Raw genomic sequence first — 24,363 nt, forward strand, 5'->3', positions numbered from 1 at the left:
AGCTAGACATCCTACAGGTCTCGGGACAATGAATGCAGAGTGTGATGGTTCCTTTTGCATTCACTGTCCCACCTACCTAATCGATGACCAAACTCAAGGTGGTGAATGGTCATTTCTCAACCAAGACCCGGAAGGAGCGGCACAAACGGATGCGAGGTTTCAACTTCTCTGCCGAACTACTTTATACGACCTTCGTACAGTGAGGTACCGTACTCATAACCAGAATCTCCGTGCGGATATGTATAGTCAGCGTCTAATCATTTATCAGGATTAGCATTCTAAATGCTAAAGACCTGTGGTATTGTGGTGCTGATCATCAAACTCCGAGGCTGCCAACGCTGTCAAGGCAGGACACGGGGTATGGGGCATGTGCCATGGGGCATGGGGACGCTAGGCAGTTGGACCGTAGAGAAACCATGGTATCCGAATTACCTTATTCTGTATAACACTGGTATATCTTGAATATCTTACATATCTTGAGTCGACAGCCGGGGTATCAAAACGAAGAGCCAATCGAGGAGCCCTTTGCACCAAACGCCCAGTCTGGTCCATATATCCAGCCATGCTCCCTCGATTGTATACGCCAATACCCACATTTCCATTTATAGTCGTAAAGTCGTCATTGTGTTCCAAGATCCCCGTACAATTATGGCGCCCTCCGCCAAGGATATCTCTTATCTCGAACCTGAGGGGTTTGTCGGCCGTTCGAAGGCAAGCTACCTGATCTTCTATAAGTCCTCTCCATCGCTCGTATCTTGTCCTTTGCATAGAGCTGCTCGACTTGAGCCCTCCCAGTAGGCGAATCAAAGTGGTACAGGGGCTCAAGATCGGGCGTCTTTCGCCGCATTAAAACGTAGCGCTTGATCCACCACCTTGAGAGGGTCAGCATCAGCGAGACAGTTGAGGGCAAGAACAGACGTACGGTAAAGCTATTGTGAGCTGATAATGCATGTGTGTTCGCGTGGGCACCCCGAATACGTAGTCAAGCTCTTCTAGAGTACGCTGCTTCGTCTCCGGCACCCACAGAAATATCATCATAAACGCGACGACTGTGATTGCGGCATAAAAACAAAAGAATCCCTTGAAATAACGGTCAGTGGATACCATAATACCTAAAGCGATCAACCTACAAGTATACCCATGGTGTCTTTCATTTTAGGAAGTGTGATACCAAGGATGGCAGCCCATAGAAGATTGATCGCAACCGACAATCCCATTCCTACTTCACGATGTGAAAGAGGGAATACTTCGGCCGAATAAGTAAAAGGTACAGGTCCTTCACCAGGGCTGTAAAAGGCAGTGAAAACGTAGACGAAGAAGGCCATCATTCCAAGGTGAGCCTTTTGGCCTGTGATGAGGGAGCTAAGCCCGATAGCCACCAAGCTCCATGCCATATTAGGAAATGTAAACAATAGTAGACTCCGTCGTCCATAGGTATCGATAGTCCAAATAGCGGGCCAGGCGAATACAAAGTTCAACAGCCCAAAGCCAAAGCTTGCAATCAAAGCTTGCTTGTCGGTCGCTCCAGCATCCCTGAATACGAAAGACGAATAGAATGCAATGACGTTAATCCCACACATCTGCTGGGCTATCATAACTGTGAATGCAGCGAGAGTTGCCCGACGCAATCGAGGGATGGTGAAAAGCTCGATGAACCGTTTCATATAGGTGTTTCGTCCAAGGATCTCAGCCTCTATCTCCAACTGCGAGTGGATGTAGTAGAGATCGCGAGCCGCTTGAATTGGTTTGTTTCGAAGTTGGAGAAGTGATTGGTATGCTTTGCGGTATAAACCTTTCTTCATATACCATCGAGGTGACTCTGGACAAAAGTACACTCCGATTACAAGAGGCACTGCCGGGATAAACGCAGAGCCCATCTGTAGACGCCATGAGATTGAACCAAACCTATACACGACTAGATTGGCACAAAATCCCAGGGCCATCCCAAAGGCATTCCACATCTGCCAACTCATCACCACTGCGTAGGTTAGCGAATGCACTTCGACGCCTGCAGCACTGCAACATAAAATAGTCCTATGACTTACATGACCCCCGGATTGAGGCCGGCGAGTTCTCGGCTGCGTATATGGGTATCGTGCTAGCTTTGGCTCCCATCCCTATTCCCAGGAGAATCCGGCAAATGAATAAGTGAGGCCAAGTTTGTGAAAAAGCAGATCCGATCACACTCCACAAACAGAAGTTTCCAGAGACAAAGATTGTTCCGCGCCGACCAAAATACCCATTCAGTGGATCTGAGACCCAACAGCCCAAGAAAGCCGAGCCGATATATGGTGCCGAGTTAATCAGACCGACGAGGAAGGTGTCACGGGTCGAGCTCGATCCAATGTTGAAATAGCCTGGGAAACTTAGGTTCGCTCCGTTGGAACCTTGCTAAGCATTAGTATTTAATCAAAGTAACATCAAAATTCTTAATAGACCTGGGATGGTTATGTATGAGATGAAGAATAGTTGTGGCAAAAGTATTCGCTGAACGGTTGCATGCCACTTGCAAAAAGACGACCACATCCCTCCAAAAGGGTTGCCATGTAGAAACCTTAATTGGGGCAAAGAGCATTCTCATACCTGTTTGATCCCAACCTTGCACAGCAGCTCCCACCGAGCAACATATGATAGTAAAGTATAACGGCCTGCGTTGTCTCCATTTGTGTAGAACTTCATCCCGAAGGCATTCCACCTCCTCACTATCGAGTGCTTCAGGGCCGTCTATGTCTTCATAATTACTCGGGTCTCTGGCCACGAGGGCGCCTTTCCTTAGAATTGGAAGTATATCCACAAGATCTCGTTGATTCGCAAATTCGTCTACCTCGCGTAGAAGTGATTCTCGAGGGATGTCAGCTAAGGGATTCTGGATCCTTTTTTTTGCGAATTAGAAAGCGGTTTCCGGGAAATTTAATAGACATACTTGGCTTCTAGATTGGTGTTGAAGCTGACATGTTTGGGCTGTGATTCCAAACTTAAGATCTCGTCGCTTTTGTATTTATCTCCATCGTGGGATCTGCGTCTCGGTCAGCCTGCATCATAAAGGCGGAAAACGTTGCAGCTGGTGTCTGAGACCTGTCTTGAAAGTGGTGCTCTACATGAGTACTGTCGATTTTCGGATCCCCAGGATCAGCCATAGCAGGCGTTGGACGAGATATATGAGGTGAAGGATTTTGCTAAGAATCCAACAACTAGGGGCGGGAAGAGCTAACTTGTTATAACCCCGTTGCCTTGCCGGGATCCAGATATTCAGACAGCATGTTCAGCCCCGGTGGGCTTACCGTGGTGCAGGTTTGATCCCATTTGTGGTAGTAGCACGGGCACGGGTTCGAATCGATTCCCAAGAGCTGCGCCGCAGCCATGCAGGTTCAAGACAGGCCATCGAAAGCGGGGTCCAATTGAGAGACAAGTATACCGGCCGTGACATCCCTGGGGGCAAAATCACTTCCCCCACACTTATAAATCCCCAGAATCATGATCAAGACAAAGAAGTTGAGCGATATAAATTACACGGGTAAATTGACTTGAATCTGGTGACTTGTTTGCTTTGAACTGCCCTGCCATTTCAGATTTGCTAAGAACTGAGTAAAAGAGGCGTTAGAATGTAACCCGAACTTTCGAGCAGGTCGAGACTCTCCACCACACTAGCCTCTCTCCACCACTTGTCCTCCACAATGGAGTACAGTGACAATCTTCGCTTTCGTGACAGTCGGGAAGCCCGGACATACTCAAAATAAATTTGAGTATTATTGGGCTCGACTTCCCCCCGTTTTTGCAGCGAGAATACGCATCCAAGAAAACAAATAAAGTCGTTAATAGCCCCGATCCGTTGACCTTCTTGCTTTAGGTTAAGGGTCCCAGGTAGCCGGTTGGCGGGAAGAACCTCAAAATCAACTAAGCGCGATGAGACGTTCTAGGCTGTGTTCTAGGTATAGATAAGACATTACAAGCCTAAAGACTATTGCACAGGGGCACAAGTCCGGTTCTGGCAGGCGGTGAAAGACTCAGCGTCAATGATTGGCCAATTCGACTAAGGCATTTGAACAGCCGGAAACCCTCTTTTGAATTGACGCATAATAGAAGGCACCATTTCTTGTGCATGGCATCGTGATGCTTTCGTCTTCAACATCGAAAGTCGTTTGATTTGTCCATGCTGTGTAAGTTTGTCAGACGCCAGGTCCCTATAGATATGGTTTTCAAGCTTCCCGGTGACTTCTCTGGGAAATCTTGAAGCCCATTTATGCCAAATCGTTCAGCCTATCATGTCAGGGAAGGCGTATAAAACGTTCAGGTTTAAGTCTCCCAACGACCATGAGAAGCGATACATAAATGTTGGTATATAGGATAAGGAAAACATCCACCAAACCCCTATGCTACCGTGTATTTTGAGTTGCCACCACCAATGCATCGAGGATACTCGTTTTAAGGTTGCCAACTGTCGCGTTCCGTTCTTTGATCTGCTGTCGAAGATCCAGATACCTCTTCTTCCACGACTCCTCACTTCCTCCGAAATCATCCAAAGCCACAGACTCAAGTCCGTGATGGACCGTAGCCCTAATAGTGAATTCTCCTTCAATGGAACCAAATCTCATTTTCCAATGACACTCATAATGGGCTATTGAGCCCTGCTCGAGTCTCGTCATTCGTAGTCTCGTCATCAACGGTCCGCCCGCTAGGGCTGACAAGTTGATCAAGAATGCTTCGGTGCTGCTTGATTCGGCCTACGAAACGTCCAGATCTCGGGGTCAGTTATGCTTCATATAGTAGACTTGGGAGTTGGAACAATAGTCTATGGGAGTTGAGACAACTTTTCAAGAGCAGCCGACCCCGCTCCTAATACATCCGAAGTAGAGAATATTCCTTTAATAAGGTGACTGACCTGGAGATTCTTAACAACTTGTTTGCATATCTTGTCCGCCTCGTCAATACTGCATTTCTCAATTCTTTGCCCCGACGCATCATACCAATCGGCTGCCAGGATTTCGCAGATAAAATGACTCTCTAACGCATCCATATTGGTACGATCAGCGTCTTCATTCTGCCGGAATGCAATACTGACGAAATGTTGGAAGCTTGGGTCTTGGTCAGCAGGCGAGCCAAAATACTCCATAAGGGGTGTGATATGAGAGCTGGTCAGAGCCTCGGAGTGCATATCCGAATCATTCTCGCCGTTCACCAACAAAACAGGCGGAGGCGGCGGTGTTGCTAATCTCACTGTGCCACCCTGTCGTGGAGGAACTTGGAGTGATAATCGACTGGGCCGGCTATTCAAGACTGGGGGATTTGCTTGACTAGATGGCATGGCTGGTGGGAAAAAATGATTGCCCTGTTGGTTGCTGACTATAGGAGTAACCGTCGTTGTATCGTCCCGAAGATTGATTGTTGGTACATCTTTTGCCCCCGGGTTCGCTGGAAATGTTGAGAAAGGTCCATCTGTGACTGAGCGGTTGCTTGGCGGTCGACCCCTCAGCTTCCCAGAAGATATTCCACCGCCACCAGGCCATGCCGAGGAGACTGCGGGACCATGTCGACGCCGTGACCGACCGCGGATGGGTGTAATGGCAGATGGGGGTTCACTCGAGTCATTCCACAGCTGACTTCGATTGTTGGGGGTAATAGCAGATTGCGGATATGCTGACAGGGGTGTTTGAGCACTATCTGGGCCATTCCAGCGAAAATTACCAGGAACAGAGCCTCTCATTTCTGTTGCAGACCATGGCACCATTCGATCATTGAAAGACTGGCTGAAGCCTGGATGAGCCGATGCTGGAGTGGCACTCTCTGGTATTAAAGACCTGGCACTTATGAATTCGTCAGATAATGTTGGCGAATCCAAACGGGGACGCTGAGCCGGCGATCTTCCTGTATCCTCGTCATTCTCTCTGTCTCCTGCTTTCCGTCGACCACGTTTCGGTTTTGTTTCTGGTAACAGTGCCCGCAGAGCCAAGTCTTCCTCAGCTGGGACTCCATCTCGCCCGAAATCAGACCCAGGGTCGCCGGCAGAGGGGACCTGAGTCCAGTATACATGGGGCTTTCTCAAGAGATATTCAAAAAATGCATCGACGTGCATTGCATGCATCCAGCGCTAATGTGTCTTAGTATTAGTCCTCGGATGTGAATCAAAAGCATTTCTCGGTGGTTTTGCGAACAAGCAATGAAAAGGATCTTACTTTGAGCCTTACGGCATACTGCTGGACTTTCTGTGCACTCTGTCCCTTATCCAGGGCCGGTGGTTCCACACCTAGATCAATCGCAAGTTGTGCCCAAGTCTTGATCTCCTTTTGTTCCAACTTCCGAATGAGCTCAAACAATTTAAACGTGCTGAACGCTTTACCATCGCTTCTTGGAGGGGCCCGAAACGTTTTTCTGAGTTCGATTGTATCTGTGTCCAGTGGTACCATTGGGTTACAGAACATGATGAAGTTGACATATGTATCATCGAGGTTCTCATCCGAGACCTCATGGGTCGGCAAACTTCGATGCTGCATTGCTTGTTGATGCTTAAGGGCCACTGTGTCCCGATAACAGAGTTTGGTTGAAAATCAACTTTATAATGTTTTTGCGGGGGGTGGGGTGTGAGGTATTAGAGGTTGGGAGGATGCGTATTGCCGTTCTATCGGTACTTGCGAGCTTCAGGAATAACACGAAGGGGTATAATAACAACTGCCAGGCCAATACGCAAAAGGTAGACACTATGAATGTCACTACAAAAAGAGAATTAACATTTAGGAGATAACAAGAGGACCGTAAAGAAATACACGCTCTTGGGCTCACTCCGCTTGATGAAATATACACAACGAAACAGGCTCAGAAAAAAACGACAGCAACGTGAAATCTCCCTGACACAAACCCAAAACTATTGTTTACATGAAAGTCAAGATATATACACTAATGAGATAACAAAAGCTTTCGCTATAGGGAAGGGGATTGAGGGCAGGTGGGATGGATTTAAAAGGGGATGTGGTAAAGAATGATGGCAAATTATGGCCTTTTCTTTCCAAATTAAGCATATTGTGAGGTTGAGTGGCGATGACTAATAATAGCTTCAAGGTTTCTTGGCCGCTTCCCACGTGCCCTCTCCACAGACGTTTCTGCAAGCCTTACCTAATCTCGGCGATCAGCTCTGGTGGCTCGTTGTGCCGAGGCAAGGGGAATCTGAGATTCATATGCGCGTGTCTGGGAAATGGGGTCGGTATGCGCAACTTGAAGAACGGATATTGCACTTTGTTCTTTCCTTTCCAATTGGTATAAATCTACATTTCGAATTTCTCAACACAATACTCTCGGTTTAGCTACAATGGCTCCATCAACAGTTGTTCAGCAATCAGACAATGTCGCGCATGCCTTAAGTGGTGCTGGCGGGGGTATCTTGTCTATGGCCTTGACGTAGGAAAGTTCCCCCTTTCCCTAGGTTCCATACTGACCATCTGCCCAAGTTACCCCCTCATTACTCTTTCAACCCGAGCACAAGTCGAATCCAAACGCGCCGACTCAGGCTTCCTCGATGCTGTCAAGCGCATCGTTCAACGGGAAGGAGTAAACGGTCTTTACGCAGGACTGGACTCAGCACTCTTCGGCATCAGCGTCACCAATTTCGTCTATTACTACTGGTACGAATGGACCCGCTCAAGCTTCGAGGCTGCTGCTGTGAAGGCGGGGAGAGCTTCCAAGAAGCTTACTACAATTGAGTCTATGATTGCGGGGGCTATTGCGGGCTCGGCGACGGTCATGCTCACGAACCCTATCTGGGTTGTTAATACGCGGATGACTACACGGAAGAAGAATAAGGAGAGTGATGAGAGTCTGCTACCTGGGGCGAAAGCCCCAAAGGCACCCACGACGGTGGGCACTCTCCTTGCTTTGCTCAAGGAGGAAGGTCCACAGGCCCTCTTCTCGGGTGTAGTGCCCGCGTTGGTATTGGTCATCAACCCAATCCTGCAATACACTATTTTCGAGCAGTTGAAGAATACCTTAGAGAAGAAGAGGAGGATTACACCCACGATAGCGTTCCTGTTGGGTGCGCTGGGCAAGTTGTTTGCTACTAGCATCACCTACCCATATATCACGGTCAAGAGCCAAATGCATGTTGCTGGGCGTGATGGCGGCAAGGAGAACATGGTGACCTCCATGAAGCGGATTGTGAGGGAGGAGGGCTACACTGGTCTTTACAAAGGTAAGTCATCGATTGCATTTGCTACAAATTGGCTCTTACTAACGTCCATAGGTATCGGCCCTAAGGTCACTCAAAGTGTCCTCACAGCAGCGTTCTTGTTTGCTTTCAAGGACGTTCTGTATGAGCAGACCATCAAACTTCGGAGGAAAATCCCAGCAAAGGCTCTCTAAATGACGAGCAGGGGTTGGAGAAGGTTTGACGTTTGATGATCGGGAAAAATGGTTGTACATAAGAGGGTTAGATGTAAGGCGTTGAATTGACCAAGGCTGGAAGGATGGCCCTATGAAATTGGAGGGCAGGAAAGGGAAGGTTCATACTTCCCACACACATTCACAAGACATCCAAGTTGTATATCACTGAAGCTCTTCACAATAGTCAAAATATGAATAAGTCTCTCGTTGAGATTCACCCAAGATTTCATCTGTTAAAACCCTTCATCCACTTCGCTATTTGTATTTCGTTTTCTAATTTTTATATCTAAACCATTCCTTCGCCATTCCTTCGCAATTCCTTCAACTTTATCTTGACTACTAGCCGGCTCTGTTTGGTCGACTTCCTATGCCATTGGTTTTAGATGTCGTGTTCGTGTTCTTTCGGGCCTTGCTGGTATCTTTCATTTATGCTTGCTGATCTGTTCGTGATGTTGCTCGGCCCGTTATTCATTATGTGAAAATTTAAAGAAAACTGGAGAGCCGTAACTATCTATACTTATAGCAGACATGGCAATCTAGGACCGCAAAACTTTCCTTACTAACTGTTCAAAATATCGAAAGTCGTTGGTTGAACGATGACCTAAATTGTCCTGCGTAAGCGAGGCTTTTGGCCTGCGTTGGTGTAAAGCTAAGCAATTGAAACGATCTATCTTTCATTCAAATTGTTACTATTCTAGCTAAAGAAAACACTTCCACCACATTTATCGGTCATGTCTAAATAATCAATGCCCTTCTTGCGGAATGAACCAGGAAGCACTTCTAAGCGAATTGCTTCTCCCCAAAGTCTCCTTTCAAGATAAGCGAGAGCTTTCCATCAGAAACAATTTCCTCCTTCCTAGCCGCCAAATCTTCCACACTCCAGTTCGAAGAGACATACTTTCCATTCAGGAAAGCCGCCTTCTCAGTCGACAAGCAAACGCCGAGTCCTCCCACAAGCTCTGGAGTATCCAATGCAAAGCATTGGAAGGGGCCGGCGGTCATCTCAGTCATCACGATTCTCGGATGCAGAGCAATTGCTGTCACATTCGGGTCTCAACTGCAATGTAAGCTTGCAACTGAAGGATAGCCAGGTTTGAGAATAAGTAGCTCGACATGCCGGGGACAGTCATGACGGCTATGCCGCTGGTCAGGTTGACGATAGATCCTTTGGCTTCGGTTCCAAGAAGCTTAAGAAGCCTTGAGTGAAGAGAAAGGTACCACGAACATTGGTTTCCTTTTAGGAAGTAGCAACAGTTCAAAGACGCAACGGATCGAGTGGAACGTACAAAATCCGTCCACCAAGTATCGACTGGATCTCAGAGATCAGTCCGTTCATGAGTGTTCCGGCATTGTTGATTAGAACATCAGCCTTTCCGAACTTTGCCTTGACTTTCTCTCAGAGGCTATCAACAGACTTTGCATCGCGAGCATCTGTTGCAACAGCAAGCACTTCGATTCCTTTGTTGATTGCGAGGATCTCTTGACGGACAACCTCGACCTCAACAGCAGAGCGAGATATTATCACAATGCCCTTGGACACGGCTTTGGCAAATGATTTGACGAGCCCCTTCTCAAGTCAGCTATTGCATATCCAATTGGGCCATGAAAATCTTGAGAAGATAAGGTAGGACAACTTACCAGGCGTCCGTTTTCCTTGCTTGCGCCGATAATGACGATTACTTTACCAGCTTGACTGTTTCAAACAGCTGTTGAATTGATTGAAGGATAGACATCACGGTAAGTTACCTTGGTGAATGCGCCGGTATTCACGAAGTAGTCGACTGGAAGATTCTCCATTGTATAAATTTTGAAAAGCTGGTGATGCTTGAATAGCTGTGAAATGATCTTTATGAGTGGAGGAGGAGAAGCTTTGAATAAAGTGCGTTTGTGATTTTCGAAATAGGCTCCTGATCAATCTTCTTTATAGATTTCTATTCACTTTACCTAGTACTCATCTATGATTTTTATTTGTAATAACCCCCCCACCCTATTCGTGTTACATGTTCAAAACTACATGCCACCATATTCTTGAAGCTAAGGTAGCCCAATAACCCACTTAACGGTGCCGCTTGGCCTTTACTAATTACCATTCCTACGTATAAACATGAAATTCTATCGGCAGATTATTTATCGGGATGTTTTTATTTACTAGTTAGTGTATATGGCTGTTCTGGTTGGCTGAATCGAAGTGTCTTGCTTCATGTCATTCTGATTGGCGTGGCGAGGCGTTTGCGGCCGCCTTTCTTACCTACTGACATATATGATTACTCGATAAGAGGAAGTGCAAGTGCCTCATTGCTCCTATGATTTGCAAGCTTGCCTGTGGTAACAATGCTTACTTAGCATTGACAAAATGCCGCTTGGGTGGTGCTAATTTCAACCTCAGCTACAGAGCCGCGCAGGAAATCCCGCAGTAGAATCCTGGGATTTCACAGATAGCATTACAAAACACGGGACGGGAGTTCGAGAAACGAATGGTGACATTATAGACTATTGGAGATAAGTGGTTAGAATGTGGTAGGGAGATCGTGATTCCCAAGTCATCCATCCACTCATTGGACTTTGGCCGGGTTGAGATACTTACTGTTGAGGCTTAGATTGCTACCAGATTGTTCTATGTACCCATAGACAATACCATATACCCATTATAGAAGGTATACTTCATCTACTTCGATCTGTAAGTCTCATCAAAGATCCATCTTTTCAAGAAACCGGTATGATCTTAGGCACAACCCACCAATCATGGTACCCCTTCCCCGTCTTCGGGATCTCGACCCTAATTTTCAACTCTTTGCTCCCATTCTTATCCATCCCTTCAACAGCCTTCTTTACCGTCGCAATACTTATGCCAGTAAATATACAAGCCTTCAAGCAATCCTTCACATTCTTAATCCAGCTGTCATGACTCCCCTGACAAAACGCCTCTTGCGCACTAAGCTTACTCAACACCTCGAAACCCCTCTTCGCTGCCATAGCTGCTTCAGCTGCATATTTCAGCAGCGAGAGCGTGGATTCTGAGGGTTGGGAAACTGCGTTCGTGAGGTCCGTGAAAGGGATTAGTTCAGGAAGGCCGATGAGTAGGAATGGTTTCAGGCGCAGTTCGTAGCGCATTTGGTCGCTGCTATAGGGTCTTGGTGGTGGCTTTATGAGTGAGAGACGGTCTAGTACTGTGAAGAGGCAGGAAAGCGAGTCTGCGAGGCCGTAAGTGGCGGCTGCTTCCATGGTGGAGAAGTTGACGAACGTGAGGGCCTTGGTGTATTCGTCGTGACTAGCATCTCCGGCAGTCTTCTTGTTGCGAATTGCGTTGAACCCACGGAAGTTAAAGCCTTTTATGCGTTCTAGGTGACGGCTTCGGGTTTTGGCGAGGTATTGTAGGTAGTAGTACATGGTTGCTAGTTCGTCAGGTTGGTAGACTTCGAGTTCAAATCCCATTTGTACTATCCATTCCATTTGGCGGAGCTTGTAGAAGTATGCCCAGGATGAGAGGCTGAAGGAGTAGATTGGCTCGTCTGAGATTTCTCTGTCACGAACTGGTGTTTCTTTGGTGAACTCGCGGAGCTGCATGTCTAGCTCTTCAGCATCGAGTTGTAAGATGTCCCAGTCTGCGATAGTGTGGCACAGGGTACGACGGATACGACATCGGTTTTGGCAGATGGTTCGGAGAATGTCTAGGAAGGAACCTGCGGCTCGAGAACGGAAGAGTTCCATTCGTTCGGCCATTTTGAATCGTGGATCGTTTGGGAATTCAACTTCGTCATTGGCTCGATCAAGAAGCTGGCTTGCTGGGAGAACTGTGGTGGATAGATCATCGTCGAGGACTTGCCGGATAGACATGTTTCCTAACATTATCATATCTCCGAATATGTAGTGCTGCAATAGCGTTCGGATGTAAACAGAGGGCTGTGGCTTTCGTGCTTGGAACAGAGATACGAACGTCTAGACTTGTTAGTAGCTGTTACAAAGCATGATTGGTGATAACTTACCATGAGACTATGGCTATCATAATACTTTAAGACTTCGACCGCAACAGCACCATCTCGACAGAGTCTCTCCAGCTGATCAAAAGCAGCCTCTTGGCTGACTTGCACAATAGGACGTGGCGGCACAGTACTTGCGAGCTTTCGTTGAATTTTAGCACTAAAAGAAGTAGGCGCGGGCTTCCCCAGCTTGGTGGTTGATTTGAGGCCGGGTAATAAGAGTTGGAAATCAGTCCACATTGTTTTGACTTGTTCCAGAGAAGTTCTTGAATCAGCGGCTTCGACAATTTCCAGGAATGAAGCGCGAAACCCAAGTCGAAGTCCAATGCATCCTTGGCTTCCTGTGATATTTCATTGGAGTCGGCTAGACGTTCGATCGTCTCTTCAAGGAGCTCGATGATTAATTCATGGTCTATGTTTTCAAGTAGACTTCTGTGGAATGTGTGTGTAACAAAGTCTTCTTCCTAGAAGAATTATTAGGAGTGATTACTATTAAGGAGATGTTAGAAGTGGTACCTCGTAGTAATGCTCCGATTTGACCCTTTGGTTGACGTAGCCACAGGTTTTGAGGAGACCCAGGCAGTACGCTCTCAGAACTTGGTGCATAAGAGGCTCATCTTCACAGCTCTCACTCTTATCAAAGTACGTCTGCTCCAGACTAATAGGGCATGGATCTAAGATCCGATCGATGTACAAGCTGGTGAAAATTGTTTGGGCGAGTGGATGGCCCATATGCCATGCCATCTGTAAAGTCAGCTGCGTACTAAGCTCCCCAAAGAGTATTTCATACCTCGTGAGATAACAACTGGTCGATAATACCAATGATTTCTTCCGGAAGTAATAGCTGACTGAAATCATAATCGTCTTCCATAGTCTCCCCGGCTTGCAGATACCCACTATCCATCTTTGGATCCATAATCTGCCATTTTCAGCACATGGTCTATTAGAGTCAGACTTCCAAGACTGAATATTACCTCCAAAGCGCCAACAGACTCAAAGAGTGTAAAGTGTGGATCCTTGACCAGCTCTCCGAGCTCAAGTTCTGGAAAGAAATAAGCACGTGGTCCACAACGGCAACAGACATGAGCCTACGTTTGGCAGCGTTGACAAATTGCTCGGTGATGTCTAAAGACACTATTCCGGCGCTCTTTAATTTGGGTGCAGGGGGTGGTTCAGAGTTATAGGCCGCGAACCCAGGCGGCTCAAGATTGATTTGGTCATTGTCCAAATCGAAATCTGCTATCTCTGTGGAAATAATATCAGATCAAGGATGGGTTTGCCGTATAATGAGGGGTATGCTTACTTGAAGTAACGCCAGTTACTGCGTTGCTATGCATCTTTGGGGAATCTCTTGGTTGTGGTTGAAAGCCAGACGACGGCACGTTTTTGCGTGTGGTGCTTTTGCCGTCGGCTTGAAGTCGGGATTTTCCGCCGAGAAATTGATAGATTTGATCGTGATGAAGAATTATGCAGAAGCCTTTGGACAAGAAGATACTGTGAATCTAAAACAGAGTTCATCAACATTTGCTGACAAGCTGGGAAAGTTCTTAGGCAGGCAGCCTCTTAAGCTGTTGAAAGTCTTGCAGGGAAGGTACGGAGAAAGCGGCATCAATATATTATAGATATATCAAGGCTGCGAGACACAATAGGAAGTCAAAACTTATCACTGCCCATGATAGGAAACCTTTTGTGTGACTCTTCAAGGCAACAAATGATGTTCTGTGGCATTGGCCAAGTTCTTGAGTAGTATGCGGCTGTTGGAGAAAAGCTTCTGGAGCTCCGCCGGAAGCGTCCCAATATACCCAATATCACTTGTAGCATTATCTCACAACCATCAAGCACATATTGGCCAGTTCATGATCGGACCCCTTCAATTGTTGAATCTAAAGCCCTTTCCCACGAAGCATACAATGTACAATTCCCTCCCCTCTCTATCTCACACCCTCATTGCCATCCACCCCCGTCTGACTTTCCCTTCCTTCCCATATCCGTAAATCTATGATGCAGGAGAGCCAGCAGCTTCTGCCATCGAAGCAGCATTCGCCTCCGCAACATTCTGGTGCTCGCCTTGCTTCCCGTTCTGTCCGCCATCAGCCCTCTCCCCACATCTCCAGAATCAAAGAACACTTACATTCCACTTCGCCATCCTCAATTCGCTCTCACCTCGTCGCTCGGCTGCCAATCGTTTGTCATCCTTCAGGCTTCGGCGGACGACGCGTGCGGCGACTGAGAGGTATTTGTTGTAGCTGTTCAATTTGCATGTTTTGTCAGTCTGGGGCTTGCCATCAATTGAGGGGTAGGTGGGAGCTTAATAGGCGAGGACATACGTGAGACCTGATGCTTTCCATGCGAATGCCATTGTGTGTTGCGGTTGGTTGTGAGGAGATGTAGAGCTTTGGGTTGTTTCTTCGCTGAAAGAAGCTGTTTGAGCTCGCTTTTCGAGATGGATGTCGGAACGTCACGTGAGAAACTGCCGTTTCCAGAAGAAAAGCCCCTAAAGTTTATAAATAGTAGATAAGTTGGGCTTTTAGAATGCATTGTTACGGATAGGGTTTTTTGATCACTAAACGGTTTAATTGGTTAAGCAGCCACCCTTCTGCATACTTGTGGAAGTCTTTCAGATTGCCAAACCCAAGCTCGGAGCTACGTATTTCCCACTACTACGAGGATCACAATCAAATGCAGCATGGACAAAGAAAATTCTTATCTACAGTGTGTACACTCTAAAATAGGAGCTGGTGATACAACCCGTTCCATCTCAACCGAACCCCCCAAGCGTTTATACCTTAAGACCAAGCTCTTCCCCATATGGCAGTACATATAGGTCTCCAACCGCCGAGACAGTTGCCTTTCCCTCTAACAGAGCCTTGGCAGCCTATTGAATAATTAGCATGGGCAAAACTGTGCCTGGAATGGGGGAAATCTTACCGATTTCAACTTCTCAGCAGTCACACCTTGAACGCTCTTTCCCACCTCATCAATCTGGAAAGGCTTGCCACCGTGCACAAGACCAGCACCAGTTGAGACGAGGCCAGCATCAGTGCTCTGACCTTCTTCTAGAGCGCGGTATCTAGCAAGAGCAACAGCCTTGGTGAAATCCTCCTTGCTGATAGAACCCTCAGCAATGCTCTTGAGTGATTTGACGGCCTCAATAGATGCACCACGGATAGCTTGTGCAGATCCAGTGAATTGGATTGTCAGAAGGCCGGCATCAGAGTAAGAGAAATGAGTCGTTGTAGCGCTAGCCCCGGGAAAGGACGAGGCTGCCTTGGCGAGGAGCGAGAAACCAGGTGTCCATTTGATGCTTGACTTGCCACCAAGGAGAGCTGCAAGAACAGAAATTTCGGGCTTGTAAGATCCACCAGCGGTGAAAGAGCTTGAACCTGGGAACGCAAGAACCAGAGAGTTGCCTGAACCATGTGCGATACGTTCCTCTCCACCATAGTACTTGCTTGCGGGACTTGAAATTGGAATTGCAGATGACTTTACACCAGTGAAGAATTCGCTAACATTCTTAGACAAATCAGCTTGGTTGGCTCCATTAGCAACAACTGCAATATTTGACTTCGTATATGCTTCATTGGCAAACTGGTGGATGGTCTCATCATTCAGGTATTTCGACAAAGGTGTCGAGGAAGTAGGGTAGAGCGGCGTTCCGAGACCCCTATGGAATGCAATGCCGTGTGCTGAATTGAGGGCAAGGTCTGACACGTCTGCGAGGAGTCGCTGTTGAGAGAGCTTGATGTTATGTTCGACCTCCTCGTGGTACTCATAGTCTATTCAAATATCAGAGTCCGTCCATGCAACACAGCCGATTAACAACTCACCAGTGTATTTTGTTTGAGAGACAACCTCGCCTAACAATTCCGTGAAGTATGGGAGGTCTTCCCGGAGGAATTTGGCCTCAAGGACCAAGGACTCTCTTGTATGGTATGCAAGCAATTGACCACCAAGAAGCTCGGATTCTCTTGTAATTCGAAGAGCAGATCGTCGATGCGTGTTCTAGAAATAGGCAAACTCGTCAGGTCCGAGTACATGAGCTAAAACAGTGTATACACACCTTGAAAGCGAATCCCTCGAGACCAACAGTCAGGCCCGGCAATGGCTGGTATCTGCTTCCAGCCTTGACAACCACTGCCAAACTGGTCGTTAGTCCCGCAACATCTCTGCTGGCAACTTTGATCCCGCCAACATCCGCCGACTCATAGGAGAATGAGGTCGATCCGGTAGATACAGCCGCAAGACCGCGTCGATTTAAGGGTGCGGGCTTAGCGCAGCATTGCCTGCGGAGGGCAAGCTGCGCATTTCTCCCAACCGCCGACCGAGAGATCATTGTTTGGAAGGAATTGGTGATTGAGGGATCCCGATGCCGTCGCAATTGAGGTCGTTGGGTGGTATTGAGTCTATTGACGTTGATCCCGAAATCTTCCAGGAGCTTGAAAGAGACTCGCATGGCTTAGTCATCACCCGCACCTACCGCCTAATGCAGAGTCAGGCTGCCAGGTCAGGTCAACAGTCACTCACTCTTCTCCAAATTTGTACCCCACCATAAAAGATTTATATGCAAAGTATTCCTACACAGCACCCGCACCCACCATCTCGATCTTGACCTCTACATCGTCAATGACGCACCGGTAGCATCTGTGGCAGCTCTAGAGATCTTGAGATAATCTCTAGCAGCAAACACCATGTCTCGAGTAAGTTTACCGCTGCTTCAGCTTCGAGCAATACCCTTTTCAATTAACACAGCTAACCCCGCGACAGTCACAAAACGCAGTAGAGCTTTGCGCTTTGCTCGTCGACGAGACATATGGAGAACTAACTTCCGTATGTCTGTTCATTAAACCAATTCCAAGAATATCCTTCTGCAGAAGCTCTCTTAATCCTTCAGCCAGGCTGAGTAATTTGGGCACTGGTCAAGTCGGGTCTAACACACCACACAGCGCATATTCATAATTCTGCTTCGAAGGGGAAAATTGCCAATATCTGAAATATCGAGACACACTCGTCTTGGTCCGAAAGCGACCCGAAATGGTCTCGCCGTCCTCATCCAGCAGAACCTCGTTTACTACCATACGGGGAAAACGGGCTCCACCTTCTACGAAGCCAACGATGGCGCCGCATATGCTTTGGCTAGGTCTGGGAAAGTCATCGAGTTTGTCGAAAGCAGATACGGGGCCTTTGCGAGAGATGTGGTCCAAAATTTATTTCTATTTGGCCATACCAAAGTCTCTGACCTTGCTGAAGCTTACGCATCTCAGCAAAAGCAAGCGGCCAAGGGCAAGAGCAACGGGCACTCTGCTGCTAATGGTGTCAATGGTCACACGAATGGCAATATTGGATCTGGTGCGCATATGGATGGACTATTAGTTGAGCTTCTAGAACTTGGTCTAATCGAGCCTGTCGTTCAGCGCATGTTCCGAAACCCGGCTGACATTAAAGACGAGTTGGAGGCAGACATTACCACGAACGAAATCGCAGGTGGCAGTATCAAAGGCAGCTCCAAGAAAAAGGAGCAGCTCCATGGAATCCTCGACGAACGTTTGAAAAGAATAGAGGCGGAAGACCGGGAATGGAGGTCCAAGGTACTCAAGAAGCCTCTCAATGGCGTACTTACCAACGGGGTTAATGGCTCAAGCAAGAAGAGGAGGCTATCTCATGGCAGCAGTTCCATTGGCGACCATAACTACGAAGACGATGGCACTAGACTTGACGTGGGTTATTTGAGCTTCTTAAAGCAAAATGAGAATGTGAGCTAACTTCCAAAAAGCCGAATCTGGTTGTACGCATCAATCATGAGAAATGCGCAGTATTGCTCCGAAATGCGCAGCTTGTGGAGGCCGTTAAAAAGAAACTTGGTGATACAACATCTCAAATTTATGCAGAACTCCTCAAACACCTAGAGAAGAAGATTCCTAAGTGTGCGCATGGCGCGACGGAAGATGAGTATCAAGATCGTCCATTGGTATCGACTAGAGATGTCGCAACTTCGCTCAGCAAATCAGTCAACGTTTCACTCGGTATAGGCAAGACAATCGGCGAGGGTCCCAAATCTGGGGAACTTGCTGGACCTAAGCTAGGAAGCCCACCGGTGAACAGGAAGCGCAAAGCTGGTGACCTCGAAGGAAGTGGGAGCGAGAATGAGGACGACCCACCTATTAACGGAAATGGCAATTCTCACGAGGTCGATCAGGACGGCGATGATGTTTTCGCCGATGCTCCTGCAGTAAAATCTCCAAAGCGTCCAAAAGTCACATTCCAGGACAAACTCCCAGAGCCAGAGGGTCTTCATTCCCGGGAAGACCGTATCTACCACGTAAAGGAGCATATGGCATTACTGGCGGACGATCAATATGGCTTCGTAACGAGGGAGGCGGACGGACAAGCGCCTGGTCCGTCAATTATCAGAAAGTCATTCAAAAAATCCAAGAAGCGGAGATAGACAAATTGGTCTTAGAATTGTTCGGTGCGGCAGGTCATCGTCTTGTACGAATGCTACGACAGCTAGGAAAGCTTGACGAGAAGCACCTCAAGGATACTACTCTCATGAAGCAGAAAGACATTCGCACGAAATTGGCTGAGATGCAGCTGTCGGGATGGGTGGATATTCAAGAGGTTCCAAAGGATGCCTCCCGTGGAGCGAACAACAATCGTGTCATCTTCCTCTGGTTCTTCGACAACGAGCGCTGCTCTTCACTCGTCTTGGACCACACCTACAAGTCAATGTCGAGACTTCTCCACCGGCTTAATGTTGAGAGACGTCGGGCAAAATCAGTTCTCGAACTAACGCACCGCTCCGACGTTCGCGACAAGCCACCCGACGAATATCTCATGCCTGCACAACTGAACGAACTTCACGCCTTTCAGGATAGGGAGGATATGTTACTAGGTCAGCTGGGCAGACTTGATGAGATCGTGGGCATTTTCAAGGACTATTAGGAAGGGGTGCATTCTGCGAATCAAAAACAGGGGCGACGGTTGACACGAATATTACGGCTGTGAGCATTTCCTGCATGAACAGGCGTTAATCTGCTGCATTTTTTTGGTTGGGCGTTAATTGAGCAACGATGGATTGGAACTCCCTTCCTGTTGCGTGGGGGCCTTTTGTATTGATACCATATGTACGGTGCGTTTGCTGTTGAAGCAACCAGCTAGGCCAGAAAATCATAACTTTATGTAATATATTCTTCTTGCCTTTGTATTTCTTGTTCGATATAATCGTGCAAATTGATTCTGGTTGTCTCAAATTCAAGCGATTCTATTTGCATATTCTGCCCCTTTCTCCCCCTTTAAAAGCATAATGCCTTCCGCCTTCCGATTCCGCATGAATATGCCATCACAGCAACTAAATGTTCCCCACCGGCGAAGTTCTAATGATAGATATATAGCAACCCACCCTCGAGGCGGACAGGAAAATGGTGACCAAAACACTAGTGTGTGGGCAGGTACAGGGGTGACAACGAGAACACTCCCCATCAACAGCGCTGAAGACTTGAGCGGTGCACCAGCAATGACTAACAGGGTCCAAGGATGGGAAGAAATCCCCGATCAGAATGGTAGGTAGGGTTATAGACAAACATTGAAATAATTGCTATATTAGGGGAAACTTCTGCAAATTGAAGAGAACAAGTAGCTATATAAGTTTACTACTTTGATTTTGGATGTAACATTCAACTTGGAGAAAAACTATCCTACCCTCCTAGACCTAGACTTAGCGAAAAGAAGAACCATAACATACAAAATCCAGTAAGAATGATGTGAGTACTCCGGAGTAGTAACACTGTAGGTGGAGTTCTAGAATTTCTCCACTTTATCCAGAACGGCGCGCAACCTCGCCAAAAAAAAAAAAAGCTGGGCATCATGTGTAAGGAGAACTTCTTTTTTTAAACCCCCTCAAGAATCGCAACAAATTCCCATCCCCACATTATTTTCAAGGCACGACCTCCTCCGAATCCCAAGAGCATCTTCGAGTCCTCTATTGTTCATCCTAGCCGCCCTCAATTGCTAAATACACCGCCGCTATGTCCCCAACAGCTGGATCCGATAAGAGCGAGTCTACTCTGGCGAGACTGTTAGGATCAGGTATGCTATACAGCTTTAGTGTGTTCTTAGGGATTAGATCTGATATTTCGTAGGGTCTGCCGGTATTGCTGAGCTTGCCGTCTTTCATCCCGTATGCACGAATCTATTCCTCGGACTACAAGGCCAATACTGACCCATTGAAGGTCGACACAATTGCAAAGCGGTTAATGAGCAACCATGGGAAGGTAGGAAATCCATCGCCCGTATAGAATCAGCGTGCTGACCCTGCTAGATTGCCTCCGCCGCCCAATTGAACACCGTTATCTTCAAAGACAAAGCCACTGCGCCAGCCGGTCGCAAGTTCTTCTCCCTCTTCCCAGGTCTCGGATACGCTGCTGGATACAAGGTTAGATGCTTGGGTGGTGTGGAGTGATGGGCTTATATTGACGGAGGCTAGGTTCTGCAACGAATTTACAAGTATGGAGGTCAACCTTTCGTTCGGGATTACCTGTCCAGGAACCACGGCTCTACATTCGACAACACATTTGGCAAGACGACCGGTAAGGCGATGATGTCTTCGTTGGCAGGAAGGTGAGCAAGAACACTCCAGATTTTCTGCCTACGAGTTCTGATCAGTGCCTAGTGTAATCGGTATCGGCGAGATTGTCCTCCTTCCCCTGGACGTCCTCAAAATCAAGCGCCAAACAAACCCAGAGGCGTTCAGAGGGCGTGGTGTAGTCAGAATTGTGCGGGATGAAGGATTTGGATTATACAGAGGCTGGGGCTGGACCGCTGCCCGAAATGCTCCTGGATCGTTCGCTGTGCGTACTTTTAACCCCCATAGTAAGAGAGGAAGGATGAGACTAATATACATATAGCTCTTCGGAGGATCAGCATTTACAAAGGGATACCTGTACGGCCTGACAGACTACAATTCAGCAACATGGCTACAAAACTTCGTTGCTTCCATCGCAGGAGCTTCTGCCTCGCTCTTAGTCTCGGCTCCTCTTGATGTTATCAAGACCCGAATCCAGAACAGGAACTTCGAGAACCCGGAGTCTGGGTTCAAGATCATTAGCAGCATGATGAAGAACGAGGGTCCTACGAGTTTCTTCAAGGGATTAGTGCCAAAGGTACCTAATATTTTTCCTCTCCTGGTCTATGACCCAAGAGCTGACACACCTATAGCTATTAATGACTGGCCCAAAACTCGTATTCTCCTTCTGGCTTGCACAAACCCTGATTCCAGCCTTTGATATCGCCCTGGCCAAGAAATAGAGTGGCCAAGAAATAGGCGTGCGTATGTATGGTGTATATGGTAGAGCAAAAGGGCATTCTGGAAAATCGGCGTTACATGGCCTAGAAGATATAATTGTAGGAATTCGTGTATATATGTTGATCTATCAATGGTAGAAAGGAAACCATCCCATCTCAACTCAGAGTCTGTCTAAACAGGCTGCATAAATGTCAGTCCAGTAACCAAATGAAAGCTTGATATAAATCGTAGCCATACTCCGTAATCTGAAGCAGACTCGCCACGTGATCCATTCATCCGTGCTTTCGCTTTTGAAGCGGCCGCTCCATGGCTAAAGCTTCACGCTCAGAACAAAAATACAGCCAACCTCACCTCACCTGACATCCCTCCTACCCAGCTCTTCCAAATCCAAAATGCCACCACAAGCACACATAATCTCCCGGACCCTCGACCCCATCTTCGCCATCGTCATCGGTCTCGGGGCAGCCGCGACGCGCATCAATAGGGAGGAGAAGGAATCAGGGCGCACTACCAAGGAGACGGTTGATAATGGATTGAGGTATGTATCTCTACTACCCATATTTTTCATGCTCATTCTGCTTCTCCTTGTTTTCAAAGGATAGGGGAGAGGAAAGGCAGAGAGATGTAGGAATGACGGGAAGAATAGCTGATTCAAACGGGCAGGAGAATTGGATTCCCTAGACCTGCTGCTGCAGTGGAGGAGAAAAGGGCTTGAGTGCGACGGACGGGTTACGAATATAATGGCTACGAGATAGGGAGGCCGAGATCGAGCTTGGGGAGGGGTGATTCCGGGTGGAGAGCTTGCGAGCTTGCGAGCTTCTTTGCCTGCTTGTTTGCTTGTTTGCTTGGAGGATGTTTTGGGGGGCGAACAACTCGACAAGAGGTAGTGTTTGAAGACCTACGCTGCCTACCTATCTTCTCCAACAAGCCGCTGGCAGCAACTCATAATCCGCGGCGTGTGAGTCACAACGACAAAGGGGGAACATTGTTGGAGAAGCTTCTAGGCGGAGTAAGGTAGATGTGTATACCTGGTCCTGTATAAAGGTATGCTGAGGCATACTCTGTTCAAGTGGCAAGCTCTAGGATGGCCGGCATGGAGGGCGATGTAAGCTTGAGAATATCTGGGAAAGATGGAGAGAATAGCTGATTAGTTCTGGGGAGGTTTTGATTTGGGATTTGAGCTGCTTTTTGAGACATCCTCAGAAGGAAATGGTCTGTTAAAGAAGGTGGTTGGAGACTGTTAAAGTACAAGGCGCTCTTGGTCCCCTTTTGGATGTTAAAGAGAGTAGCTGTGTTTGCATGAATCCAATAGTTACATCACCATCAAAATGCACTCGTGAAGAGATTATTTCCTCATCATGCATGTAAAATAGTCACGGCAGAAAGCATCGTATTGCACCTATTCCCAAGCCTTAAGAGATCGAAAACAGCCTAACCAGTCCCAATCCCCAACCCAGTTCACTCAATCTGTACCACAGCCTTGCCCAAAAGCTAGGCCTGCACACATGCGTAGAAGACCGTCATCGATAGACTTGGGACGAACAAAACAAAGGAGAACCATGCTTCTCCACCCTATTATCTCTGTATCTGTCTGCTGAACCGACTGTTGTAACTCGAGTAATCCTGCAAAGCGTGACGGAGGAAAAGACTGCCATTCTTGGGGTTGTTGCACAAATGTCGTTAAAGGGGGAGCCGCCGTGAGAGTCCGGAACGCCGATGATAAGATTTACGAGGGAGGTTTAAGACATCTCTTCAAAGGAACCGAAGGTGTTCTCGCCGGAGTAAGAAATGTACAGGAATCTATTGTGTGAATCATCGTCAGCCTGCTATCCTCAACAACCCGCAATGTCCAGCCTCCTCGCTTTACGACCGGAAGGTGAATACGTACCCGTCCTCATCCTTGTGCTCCTCGTAAATGCTGCTCATCAGGGCAGCTGTAGGTGGCAGGACCTCGTCGACGAAGATGAAGATGGCCTTCTCGGGTGAGAGCTTGATGCGTTTGCGGATCACGTAGACAAACTGTCCTACGGTCAGGTCGGCGGGGACCAGGTACTTCTTCTTATCGATCGTCGCGATATCCGACTTCTCGACCTTTTCGCAAATGACGGGGATACGGTCGGAGTACTTTTGGCGCTGGCAGAGAGAAGGCAGAGGTTAGTTTGATGGTTGGTTGGTTGATGGATGATGATGATGATGATGCGGCCGTTGGTGGGGGACAGGACAGGGTACTTACGATGCGTTCGGCCTCAGCCTTGCGTTTCTCAAACGGGTGCTCGTCCTTAAACTTGGATCGCATAGTGGATGATTTGGTAGAGATATCGGTCGCGGGTGGTGTATCTTTGGTGGTTGGAGACGGTTGAGGTTGGGTTTGGGTAGGGAGAGTGTTCTTTGTAATGGAAGACATAAGGCGTGGATGGAGAGCTTGCCTAAATGGCGGGGGGCTGAGAAGATGCGCTAAAAAGCAGCGGTGTGTCACTACCTATTCTGTGGCGGGTGGGTGAAGCAGGTGACCAAAGACTTTGGGTAAGACAAAGTGTTTACTTTTACTGTCAGGTCAAGAGTTTGATGTCTTTTGAGAGGCCAGGTTCTTGCGAGATGCATTAAATACCTTAGCTGATCAGATGCTGTGAATGGGATACATCTATACTACCGCATTTGATTCCATTCACTCACTGTTCTTTATTGTTCAAGTTGACGAATCACGAGGCAGTTCTTCAATCGGAG

At 47.6% G+C, this 24,363-nt stretch overlaps 10 protein-coding genes across 10 annotated transcripts; 4 read left to right on the forward strand and 6 right to left on the reverse strand.

Moving 5' to 3' along the window:
* Window positions 1-646: 646 nt before the first annotated feature.
* On the reverse strand, window positions 647-3,427 carry PLT5_1 (Polyol transporter; the record flags this gene model as incomplete). Its single annotated transcript, XM_031151092.1, has 7 exons — window positions 647-872; window positions 923-1,080; window positions 1,131-1,978; window positions 2,046-2,387; window positions 2,584-2,873; window positions 2,924-3,016; window positions 3,282-3,427. The coding sequence occupies 7 exons, from the start codon at window positions 3,425-3,427 to the stop codon at window positions 647-649; spliced, it is 2,103 nt and encodes a 700-aa protein (XP_031002650.1).
* A 946-nt stretch (window positions 3,428-4,373) lies between these two features.
* abp2 (ARS-binding protein) lies at window positions 4,374-6,488 on the reverse strand (the record flags this gene model as incomplete). The annotated part of the gene is made up of 3 exons (XM_031151093.1): window positions 4,374-4,721; window positions 4,880-6,085; window positions 6,171-6,488. The coding sequence occupies 3 exons, from the start codon at window positions 6,486-6,488 to the stop codon at window positions 4,374-4,376; spliced, it is 1,872 nt and encodes a 623-aa protein (XP_031002651.1).
* Window positions 6,489-7,297: 809 nt separating this feature from the next.
* Window positions 7,298-8,343, forward strand: PMP47A (Peroxisomal membrane protein; the record flags this gene model as incomplete). Its single annotated transcript, XM_031151094.1, has 3 exons — window positions 7,298-7,386; window positions 7,437-8,173; window positions 8,225-8,343. The coding sequence occupies 3 exons, from the start codon at window positions 7,298-7,300 to the stop codon at window positions 8,341-8,343; spliced, it is 945 nt and encodes a 314-aa protein (XP_031002644.1).
* Window positions 8,344-9,144: 801 nt separating this feature from the next.
* Window positions 9,145-10,161, reverse strand: citE_4 (Short chain dehydrogenase; the record flags this gene model as incomplete). Its single annotated transcript, XM_031151095.1, has 4 exons — window positions 9,145-9,401; window positions 9,651-9,673; window positions 9,780-9,931; window positions 10,111-10,161. The coding sequence occupies 4 exons, from the start codon at window positions 10,159-10,161 to the stop codon at window positions 9,145-9,147; spliced, it is 483 nt and encodes a 160-aa protein (XP_031002645.1).
* Window positions 10,162-11,067: 906 nt separating this feature from the next.
* On the reverse strand, window positions 11,068-13,678 carry naa35 (N-alpha-acetyltransferase, NatC auxiliary subunit; the record flags this gene model as incomplete). Its single annotated transcript, XM_031151096.1, has 8 exons — window positions 11,068-12,300; window positions 12,348-12,682; window positions 12,712-12,805; window positions 12,858-13,085; window positions 13,132-13,260; window positions 13,316-13,383; window positions 13,434-13,586; window positions 13,645-13,678. 8 exons carry the CDS (start codon window positions 13,676-13,678, stop codon window positions 11,068-11,070), a joined length of 2,274 nt encoding a protein of 757 aa, XP_031002646.1.
* A 659-nt stretch (window positions 13,679-14,337) lies between these two features.
* qcr-2 (Cytochrome b-c1 complex subunit, mitochondrial) lies at window positions 14,338-16,794 on the reverse strand (the record flags this gene model as incomplete). The annotated part of the gene is made up of 7 exons (XM_031151097.1): window positions 14,338-14,421; window positions 14,473-14,613; window positions 14,669-14,752; window positions 15,127-15,216; window positions 15,270-16,117; window positions 16,169-16,343; window positions 16,402-16,794. 7 exons carry the CDS (start codon window positions 16,792-16,794, stop codon window positions 14,338-14,340), a joined length of 1,815 nt encoding a protein of 604 aa, XP_031002647.1.
* A 235-nt stretch (window positions 16,795-17,029) lies between these two features.
* Window positions 17,030-19,280, forward strand: rpc82 (DNA-directed RNA polymerase III subunit; the record flags this gene model as incomplete). Its single annotated transcript, XM_031151098.1, has 5 exons — window positions 17,030-17,038; window positions 17,106-17,168; window positions 17,285-18,091; window positions 18,112-18,733; window positions 18,772-19,280. The coding sequence occupies 5 exons, from the start codon at window positions 17,030-17,032 to the stop codon at window positions 19,278-19,280; spliced, it is 2,010 nt and encodes a 669-aa protein (XP_031002652.1).
* Window positions 19,281-20,332: 1,052 nt separating this feature from the next.
* Window positions 20,333-21,641, forward strand: GGC1 (Mitochondrial GTP/GDP carrier protein; the record flags this gene model as incomplete). Its single annotated transcript, XM_031151099.1, has 8 exons — window positions 20,333-20,423; window positions 20,477-20,514; window positions 20,567-20,608; window positions 20,656-20,769; window positions 20,821-20,954; window positions 21,007-21,184; window positions 21,242-21,496; window positions 21,552-21,641. Coding segments are annotated over 8 exons (942 nt in total), but the record flags the coding sequence as incomplete, so codon positions are not given.
* Window positions 21,642-22,031: 390 nt separating this feature from the next.
* On the forward strand, window positions 22,032-22,354 carry LHYA1_G006160 (uncharacterized protein; the record flags this gene model as incomplete). Its single annotated transcript, XM_031151100.1, has 2 exons — window positions 22,032-22,177; window positions 22,303-22,354. 2 exons carry the CDS (start codon window positions 22,032-22,034, stop codon window positions 22,352-22,354), a joined length of 198 nt encoding a protein of 65 aa, XP_031002661.1.
* A 1,148-nt stretch (window positions 22,355-23,502) lies between these two features.
* On the reverse strand, window positions 23,503-24,043 carry ATG8 (Autophagy-related protein; the record flags this gene model as incomplete). Its single annotated transcript, XM_031151101.1, has 2 exons — window positions 23,503-23,772; window positions 23,873-24,043. 2 exons carry the CDS (start codon window positions 24,041-24,043, stop codon window positions 23,503-23,505), a joined length of 441 nt encoding a protein of 146 aa, XP_031002660.1.
* Window positions 24,044-24,363: the final 320 nt, after the last annotated feature.

The sequence above is a fragment of the Lachnellula hyalina genome (genome assembly GCF_007821495.1).
Source record: "Lachnellula hyalina strain CBS 185.66 chromosome Unknown contig00158, whole genome shotgun sequence".
Taxonomy (NCBI): Eukaryota; Fungi; Ascomycota; class Leotiomycetes; order Helotiales; family Lachnaceae; genus Lachnellula; species Lachnellula hyalina.